General features: G+C 35.5%; 1 protein-coding gene across 1 annotated transcript in view; it reads left to right on the top strand.

Moving 5' to 3' along the window:
- Positions 1 to 10,454, top strand: part of LOC144451360 (uncharacterized) — a 14,049-nt gene extending 3,595 nt beyond the window's left edge. The window contains exons 5-9 of the mRNA XM_078142170.1: positions 1,227 to 1,341; positions 1,758 to 1,861; positions 2,350 to 2,405; positions 2,827 to 2,989; positions 5,610 to 10,454. Of these exons, the coding sequence (XP_077998296.1) occupies positions 1,227 to 1,341; positions 1,758 to 1,861; positions 2,350 to 2,405; positions 2,827 to 2,989; positions 5,610 to 5,834 (663 nt within the window). The 3' untranslated portion in view covers positions 5,835 to 10,454. The remainder of the gene's footprint in view (positions 1 to 1,226; positions 1,342 to 1,757; positions 1,862 to 2,349; positions 2,406 to 2,826; positions 2,990 to 5,609) is intronic.
- The last annotated feature ends 384 nt before the right edge of the window (positions 10,455 to 10,838 follow it).

The following is a 10,838-nucleotide window of genomic DNA, read 5'->3' on the forward strand; positions in this document are numbered from 1 at the left end:
TGACTCAATGATATTTTTTTGGATGAGACCCGAAATTTATGTCATGAAAATAATTGTGTTAACCGACATGATTATGAGTTGTATGTTTTTAAAAGATTGAAAACAGTGTCTGGAACTGGAATATACAACTTTATATTGTAACCTATCCTGTATATACACGACAACCACTGTGTACTCGATCCACCAGACGACGGATCACAGGCGATGTGATATTTCATGTCTTTAATGAGATTTTTACGATTTTATAAACCTTCGTACCGTAAAATACGCTCTTCGGTACTTTGAACGGATGAATAAATGCGGTTTTTCTTGCACGGAAACATCGGAAGGTCATTCAGTAGTTGCAAAACCATAAAGATTTTATCATTTCACTGTCTTGCCCGATTGACCTATCATGACATTTCCTCATCTCTCTTAACACGTTCCCCGTATGTAACGTCAGACGTGACGTCAATGGATTCAGTCATATCGCATATGGTTATATCAGGGAACTGACTTATATAGTCAGGGGGAGCTACAGTCAGTAAAAGAGAAGTTCGTATATTCGAATGTTGATGGACATCACGTTGAGGTCGCCCCCCCCCCCCGATACGTTTGTACAGGGTATGTTACAACTGATAACGTATCAACCCAATAATGTAGTAAACATTGACTGATACAGTATGAAAACAACCGGTGATGTCAACCAAGCACTTCAATAAAGTCCACCGCATACCACTAAACTGTACCGTACGTACTTCACAACAACATATCCGCCCCGGAGGGGGGGGGGGGTACTCCCCACATTGTCAGACAGGGTGTGAAGCCCAAGTTCAAAACAGCTACCCACATATAATCCAAAAACAAACCCATTGTTAGTGATTTTCAGTCACAACCATATTCTGATATTCTGATGCTGTGAAGGCAGTGTTATAGCATGGAGAAGGATTCCATGTTATCAACGCCATAGTCAGGGAGATGAAAATTCGACCCATGGTTTGGGATTTTCCCGTGAAAATGGACACATTTTGGCGGCGCATACCTGTATACCGTTTTATGTGATGGGAATACCCTTTCCGGGCATATCACTCGCCATCGTACCATACATGCACTTAATTCAACACCGAAATTCATTTTGCAGCTCTACGCGGTTCGAATTTAGAATGCATACCAAGACTTTTGATATTTTTTGAAAACACAAATTTGACTAACGTTGTCTTCTTTATCTTACTCTGTATACAATACAGTACTGGGAGAAATTCCTTGATGCAATGAAGTTAGCATTCCCTGATGACCCACACCTGAAGACAGTAAAAAATAATAGGGTTTTCAAACTATTACATCACGTCTTCGTCACTAAAGGTATGTATTAATGAAGAAGTCTCAAACATAGACTGGCAAAGTTGTGATTTTGATTTCATGTATTTATTTATTTCTGGTGTTCGTGAATAAAAATACTGAAATCTCGCGTGACCATGAAACCTCGTTCTCATCTGAATCGCCAGTCTTGATTCCGATGAAAACCACGTCTGTAACAACGCAAGATTTCAGATTTCACGCACAAATTTCAGAGCGATAATTATCCACAAGTTGAGTTGCATGCTCAAGCGATTTGTACTACACAAAGAAATATGCACTGTGGTTTACATGGTTTTCAACGTACCCATTTACATGTAAATAACTCCAGTAACATGATTTCATACACCAAATTAGTCATACTCTGTTCAATTCCAATGTTATTGTCAATGTGTGTTACTTTCCCTTTGTATTTGATCCAGGGGATAAACGTGACCAAATCGAAGTTGGAAAATTTACCAAATTGTTGGGATGGTTTGGTCCATTCAAGAAGCAAGGAAATGGGCATTGTATTTGTCTACACAATGTAAGAGTAAAGATTATTGCAGTGTATGCTTGCTATTAATTCTGAGTGCTCTCTGTCGGGTGGAAGTAACAGTATTCATTTCATCTTTCGTTATAATGACTGATAAATAAACCATCTAACCTGTCTGATAGAATTTATATTTTGAAATCCATATTTTGAAATCGTAATAGTACACCACCACCACCACCACCACCACCACCACCACCACCACCACCACCACCACCACCAACAACAACAACAACAACAACAACAACAACAACAACACCAGCAATATCAATACCACCATCACCACCATCACATGCACCACCCTCATCTTCCCCTCCTCCTCCCCCTCCTTCTTCCCCTCCTACTCCTCCTCCGCCTGTGGAGTAGGGGCCACAAGTTTTCTCCAACCACAACGATTATTGGCAAGTGTAGCATGTACAGATGCATAGAGCAATTGAGTAATAAACATAAGTAGATAATATTTTTGATGTTTATTACTGTAGGTACACACACTTATAGAAGGCAGTAGGTCAAAGAAGGGCAAACATGAAATGCAAAGGTAGGAATTTCCCTTGTATTTCATATGTTTTGTGTTTTTTTGAATTGATTCTGTTGCACTACGTGCCTGCATATGTATGATGTTATGTATAATGTGCCTGCATATGTATGCTGTTATTGTTGACCATTGCACGGTTATATTATTTTCTATATTGATAGTCAGTGTCAAAACTCCTTGAGTTAGGGTTTGAGATCAACGTCAGAGACAAAGATCAGATATTAAAGTTCAAGAATGGTGTATAAAACATTCTTGCCAACTTTCTGTCCATGCTCCATCAATGAAACTGCTAGTGGCAAATCGTAATGATGTCAGTTGTACATATTTCGAGTTCAACAAATCCATAGATATATTAAAGTTTATTTTAATAACGAAGGGCTTTCGATGTTATGTGCAATTTTTAATGTTTCCACTTCTTATACAGTTGGTTTGGAGGATATATGGACCAAACACAGGCTGAAGATTACCTTGCTGGTCAACCAAAAGGAACGTTCCTACTTCGCTTCAGTGAAAGTCTGGCTGAGCAAGGAGGATTTTCATTGGCTGTTAAATCATCAGAGGCTGACACAGTTCATTTGAATATTTTGGTAAGTAGATACATACTATGACACGTATCCAAATCACTAAATATTACCATATTATTTGGTCTGCATTAAAAGTGTTTGTCAAAGAACTGATCATTGAAATGTATTACTTTATCCTCCAGAGTGCCATGTCATGTACAGCTACATAATACGACCTTTTACCACAAGTAATTTTCCACGTAACAAAAAGGAAGCTTAAACAATCCATCCAAACTGAAGTTTCAAAGTCTGTACTTTGTTAATCGATATAAACATGATGTGTGGACTCCTGAAATTGTTACAAATATGACACATTTGCTTATAATAGTCATAGTCACGGTGTGTTAAGATAGTGAAAACTCTCATATACTCCAGGGCCCATGCTACCATTGTAGTGTATATATTATCGTGGTATTCTAAAGGTTATACACAGTTATTTTGCAGACTATTACCTGAAAAACGCTGTATTCATTGTCAAATGTATTGTGTTAAATGCCAGAGATTCACCCAGCTTCTTGCATTAGTATCATCTTATCAGTGGAACAATACGGAATTATAGGACAATTCGTTTGTTCTGGACCTGTACAGTGTATTCTATAGCTCTGCTACACAACTGTTTTTCACACCTAAATTGCGAGTGCAAACCGACCTTTATATTTTATGGTTGACATAAAGAATTCTCATTTTCCTGCCATGTATTTGAATATCATGTTATCAAATAAACAATATTATAGGTGTATACAATGTACAATCCATAACCTCATGAGGTTATACAGCAAAGAATACAACACATGCCAGACTAGCTACTCGCCATTTTTTCATTGTGAATTTTACTTTCATTTCTTAATGCCAAATTGATATCTAAATACATATGTGAGCTTAGCTACTGCCAAGCGATATTGTCATCATTTCCAACTTTAAGATCTCGTTATATATGTATGTATCACTGCATGCAGCAAATGTTGGGACTGTATAGACTGCACTTTAACAGGAAATTGAATTCAAATCTATTGACATACGTGTCGAAGTTTACTATAGAACTAAGCAAGAATCACGTGATTATAAGCTGGTAATTGCATAGTAATGAACCCATTTCGTGTTATGCCTGCTGATTTTTATCACTAGATTCTTAATATGCATACCTGAATGGATGATTGCTATAAACGCCTGTCAAAAGTCAGAAAACATATTTGTTCATGCATGTAAAATACGTTTTCAATTGATTTCAGAGTCGATGTTTTTATACCTTTATCTCCAAACCTCTCGTTTCATGTGCTGCCTTTAAAAATAGCGTAATAGTGTTTATTATATATGTGTAAGACGCACGAATGGAATGATGCAATATGGCGTGTATTGACAGAGAGATCACATCAAAGGGTTGCATGAAGAGCCGAGATATGACAGACAATAAGATAACTGTTGGTAAAATCTGACTATCACAGCATTTCTTGACATAAGATGACTCATTGAAGCGACTTATAAACTTAAGTTGTGTGACTGGGTCAATGAGTCTGTCTGAATATAAGACACTAATTCCATTACATCATGACAAGTACAATGAATACGGACTGAAAGAATTTCCGATTTCACGATAACCTATATTATCAGCAGTGAGGAATGAACAAAGTATAGCATTTGACACTTTTATGTCACCTTTCTCAATTAACCTGAATATGTATAAATATTTGCATTTCTGCTAAATTCCTTTATTAATAACAAAATTCAAATATGAAATAATCAGTCATACATAATACTACATATTTGAAGGAAAAGTTAATTTAATACAAACAAAGTACTAGTAAACCACATGAGCGTTATTGATTCATATTATAGTTTGACTGATCTAGGTACGTCTGTCTGTCTGTCTGTCTGTCTGCTCAACGTGATTTATCGAATTTTGAAATTAACATAAAGGAAAACGTAGAGAGCCGCCAATTGGATATCTGTTTCCTTGTCTATGAAACCGGGCAACAGTCTAAATCCATTTCCGACATTTGCACGGTTGATTTATTCTCTTGTGCGTTAAACTGCTTTTATGGTGGATATCATGACACTGCTTGTAGCTCTGCGAATTAACTCGGTTGTCAACTGGTTGACACGTACATTTGATACTAAATTTTGCAACACATATTGAAACTGTAAGAAATTCAGAAATTACAATTGTGTGCCCTGTAATTCAGAAATTACAATTGTGTGCCCTGTAATTCAGAAATTACAATTGTGTGCCCTGTAATTCAGAAATTACAATTGTGTGCCCTGTAATTCAGAAATTACAATTGTGTGCCCTGTAATTCAGAAATTACAATTGTGTGCCCTGTAATTCAGAAATTACAATTGTGTGCCCTGTAATTCAGAAATTACAATTGTGTGCCCTGTAATTCAGAAATTACAATTGTGTGCCCTGTAATGACGAAATTGGAATATATCTTTTTTATTTTACTTTGCTCTGCATTCAAAACACAGGAAACAAAACACAGGAAAATGAAATAATGAAACGAAAATAATGAGTGTAATATTAAAGCCTGATAATATACTTATAGATTGTTGACATGGACAAGGGTTTAAATACAGTAGGCTTAATTGCGTTCTTCACTTCTACTTGTTGCAATGTGATCACATACAAAAACATGACGTTTACTTTCAGGGTGACCCCAAGAAGGGAGCCAAGGAAAGTCCATACAAGGCATATTTACATTTGGACGGTGAGGCGGACATGTATAATGACCTTGTCACATTTGTGGAGCGAAGATTACGGGCAGACCCTGTGATTACATTTGGAGAGGATGAAGTGTACTGCCGAAAGACTTGTCCAAATCTGCCACTAAATGCTCAATTCACTGGTTATCGCAAGGCAAGCAAGGCAAAATAGACTGACGTAGTCAATGTCTGAATTCAAATGAGGCTGAAGACTTTATGTTTGCACGTTTCAGATTGAAGTGACAATCAATTCGATATCGAGGCTCCAAAAATTTGTCGTCTGCTCGTTCCTTTTTACAGTACATATCACGCCCTTAAAGTCGAACACTCGAGTTGCTTCCTCTTTACAACTAACTGCCGAGTAGTGTGCTCATAGTTATTTTACGCCCACCTTGTCAAAGAATTTGTATTTGAAACTTCTGAATTTATCATAAAAACAGTTTTACCTATTTTAGGGACTGTATTATCTGCAACTATTCCACCCGTAGTCTTCAAACATTATTTTTCTAACTCAACTTCACGATAAAATGGTAAGGAATAAAATTGTAAAACGTTTGTTCCTTTTCATTATTTTATTTAGGTATAATTTTTATTCGATGTTCCTAATAACTATTTTGAAGTAAATGCTGCTGTTATATATGTGTTTAATCCGTCAGTTCTTGGTTTATAACATTGGCCAGTTTTGTAGCGTTGAACACATAAATAATCCGTTATTTGTCTTTGGGGATACACCAAACCTGATTAAATCCTACTTAGTCTTGTTTATAACACACCTTAGGATATATTATTGATTTAGACTTGTAGGGTTATTTCTATTGTTGACGCCTATGGCATATACAGTTACCAAATCAATGTTTAATTAATTCTGTATTCTGTTCGGTGTTATACTTTAATGATGTCATCACGTCCATTACTCTGAATCGTTTATCTTGTTCATATTTATAGTCTATTTCATATCTTTTATTTTTTAATTTATTCATAAGTTAAACGAGTTTGCATACATAAAAGTTAAACCTGACATGTAAAAATTACTTAGATACATTTTTCGAGGGTTGCAAACCTATATTTCGGTTTACCTGCTTATATTTGTTATCAAATGTTATCAATGCAATCGTCTAACAAGACCCCATTTTAGTGTTTACTGTTTGTGTCAGGTATGTTTTCATTCAAGATATTCAAGTGCCCAAATATCGATATATTTATTTTTTATTTTCCTACAAGGTTACCTCATTATAAAAGCCCAATAGTAAGAAGATATATTGAAATCATAATATTCATAGAATTGCTTTGTATGCATACACAGGGTTAAAATACAATTAACGCCGACCTTGTAACAAGTGATAGAACTCTCTTGTGGAGGATGAGTTATTGATATTATATCTTCCTGTGCAGTAGCTGTGTCTGTTGGGATAAACCCATGAATACGTCTATTGAGAGTAAAATTGAAATTCTACCTTAACAGTCATTGAGATACACTTTAACAACTCGTCAGTGTAAGATAGAGAAGCCTGTATACCTGTATGATAACATTCTCCCTGTGACGTCATAGTTCGCTAGATGAAGAGGTTATTGAAAGTCTTTGAACTATTAATGACTTTATCCTCAAAATTCTAAACGCCATCTTTTGATAGATGTGTGTCAACATTTTTAAAGGCCGTTCAGTTTGTGTCTACCTTTCATTATTGTGTTAAGCTTCCACCCCTTCAAATCTCCACTTTAACAAATCAAACATACACTTATTGAACATTGTCACTGTGATATGAATGATGGGTATGACGAGTTATGTGTACAGTACTTGATAAGGCAAGTGTGTCTTTCTATAAGTAGTACTACGAGACTATAATATTGTACTCTTACGTGACAGAGTTTGTGAAACCTTTAAAGTTCAGTTTTGTTGAGCTCATATCATTTCCATTTATGTTATTGTTTAATAGCTTGTTATCGGTACGTGTATAACATTTTGACAGTGAATACATAAAATAATAACATGGTTATATTTATCATTAGAAAATTATTGTCATAGATCTGTAATTTATATGTTTACAGTACATTTGCGCTGTTTTTATTATTAGCTCCGCTGTCAGCGAAAGCTGAAAGCGTAGCTTTAGGTATAGGTGGGTATTGAGGTATAGAGAGTAGAGTGAATCATAGGTGTCCGTCAAACTTTTATATTTTTACTATCTACTCCGGAAGTGACAGTCGGAATTCTTCGATATTTGGTGTGCATGTTCCCTGGGGGGAGGCTATTCAGATTTGTTCATGCCAAGTTGATCTGTGCCATTTTCAATTTTTTATGATTTTTTTTCATAAAATGTCATTTTCATCAACTCCTTGAAAACCTCTTATTAGATTGCTTTGATATCTGGCGTGTTGATGCGCAGGGGGTAGCTTACTCAGATTTGTTAATTTCAAGTCAGCACATCCTCATTTTTATTTTTTATGATTTTTTTTTTTGTAATTTGAAAAAAAAATGAATATGTTAATGAGCATAATGACCGACGCCATATTGGAAATCAGTCGACGAGACTTTAAGTAAACTGCCACTTTTCAAAAGACACTATTGACGTCAAACAAGCAATGTAATATGTGCTATAGTCATAATTCTACGCATTGGGCGCCCAAATGACAAGCGTTTGTTCGAAACAGGGTTGTAAACTTCAAATCAGTCCGCAACATCCTCATTTGCATACTCTATCCTGATTCGACCAGAAGCTGAAGGTGACCTCATTTGACCGAGCGATTTTCCACAGCAAGCATCTTGAGTATCAACACAGGACGTTCTTGGTACTCACTAAAATCACACTTCAGACCCACTATAAAAGTGTGATGTTTTCAGATAACATGTAACTTGTGGTTAATTCTATATTGTCGTGCAATTTGGAATGACAGTGAACCAGAATTCAGACAACTTGCGTAAGGAAGGGCATGCCAGACATGCGGTTGAAGTTATGGCCGACAGTTCACATGTAAAGTTAAACGACATGAACGTGTCTTGCCTTTCCAAAATGCAAATATTTGGCAAGTAAAAATAATTAAAATAATTACAACTTTAATTTGGCTTTAGACTTTGCATTATGTTTTGTGTATCTTTCCCCGTTTTACATGTAAATCCGAAAAGGTTCTCTCTCATCATGTCATCAGTGTCAGTGATCATACCGCGCGGGGCTGCTTTGAGTACGAGCGAAGTGAGGCATGTTGAGGTATTTTGTTGAGAATTATAAATATTGCGAAATGTCAAGTACAAGGTTTAAATACAATGGAATGATGAAAAAAATGGCAGAGTCTGCTGACAGGCGCCGGTCACAAGAAATACTGTGAATTAAAATATCAGACGATGTATGTATTAATCGCCGACAATCCACCCGTATGCATGAGGGACTAACCCGGAAGCAAGTCGTTGTCAGCCATACGTTACAGTGGTAACATCGTCCGAGAAATCGCTGCGTTCAGAGTGTCATTATTCACAGAATTGTTGTTTTCGAGTGAAAACCCGTCTTGAATTGTATAATTCTAACAAATGAAGACATGTCAAGTTATATTTTGAAAGTTGTATCGCTAGTTTGAGACGATTTTCTCACGTACTATCGAGGCTTACTTGGAAGTAGTAGGACCTTACTCCAGTTCATCGGGAAGTTTAGCCAGTCCGATAATTCTTTCTGGTTTAGTTTACAACACTTTTGATCACGCAGATTTTGTTGTTGTGATGAAAAGAAATTAAAAAAAAGATCATTTCAACCATTTCGTTGTGTTTTCTTTGTGAAAGGTAACCGAACATGAACGAGTGTTACCACTGTAACGTATGGCTGAGAATGACTCTCTTCCGGGTACTTGAGATTGTCGCCGTACGGAAACTAAGATGGCGATTAATACATTTCTTCCCTATATATATCTACCACAACTAGTACAAGTTGAATGTTGTTGACTTTGTAAATTTGTTAGAAAATTGAAATTCAAATTGCCTCAAAATTATTTTAGATCCCTAGTTTATTTCATTCATCATTAAAATTTTCCAGGGTTACAGCTGTAAGACACTGCAATTATTTATAGCCAACCTCAAAATCCTCTTTTTTTTCTTTTTCTTGTGTGCATTTCCCAGTCATTTTTTTCTGAGATTTTGTGCAATTTTTCATAACAGTAGATTTTTGTTATAAAATGGTGACTATGGTATAAAAGTACAATACATTACCAACTTCTGTGTAAAATGTGTTTTATAGTGAGACATCATATGAAACCACTAACCACTTTATTGCATCGCTAAAACAAAACTGCATAGTGAAGAGCTGATGACCTGAACCACTTCTACATGTCACCAAAATAAAAAATTAAATTAAAAAAAAAAACAGCGGAGCTATTCTGACCGATAGGTCGCTTGTGTATTTATTTGTTTTCAGTACACTTTTAGACTGAAAAAGCTGTCGTTGTTTGAGACAATCACTCACTAACTAACTAAAAGATTACTGGACAATTTGATAAGATGTAATTAATATTACGATAAGTAATTGATTACGTTATCAATTGTAAGTTTAACTGCCAAAGCTACACCACATTGCTTAGACTAGTATACTCATTTTGAATACAAATCGCCAGGAACAGGTTTTGCATTTTTGATAGTTTCTCGCATATGGTAATCACAGCTCTTCATCACAAAGTTGTTAAATATCATTTTCCATGTCGGCGATCAAGATATAAAGTATCTCATATATGCACTTTTGAATGTGTGCTTCTCAATAGAGTTTAATTAGAACTTAAATTCATAGAACTTCCAAAATGAAGATGTACATGTACATATTAATAAATAATGGGACTGAGTTTCATTCAATATGGTTACATGCTCTGAATATCAGATGTATTGGTATTTATGTCTCGAAGTGCTCCATTACTGTCATAGGAAGTAGTGATAGAATACTATATATGTATGTGTGTGTGTGTGTATGTATGTATGTATGTATGTATGTATGTATGTATGTATGTATGTATGTATGTACTGCACTGTACTGTACTGTATGTATGTATGTTTCTGCTTGCATTTAAGGATGGATGGGTGGATGGGTAAATGTGTATAGAAATATGTCCCCGCTGAATTGTCTGTGCATATTCAGTTCAGTATCTGAGTATATATATATATATATATATATATATATATATATATATATATATATATATATATATATATATA

The sequence above is a fragment of the Glandiceps talaboti genome, chromosome 21, assembly GCF_964340395.1.
Source record: "Glandiceps talaboti chromosome 21, keGlaTala1.1, whole genome shotgun sequence".
Taxonomy (NCBI): domain Eukaryota; kingdom Metazoa; phylum Hemichordata; class Enteropneusta; family Spengelidae; genus Glandiceps; species Glandiceps talaboti.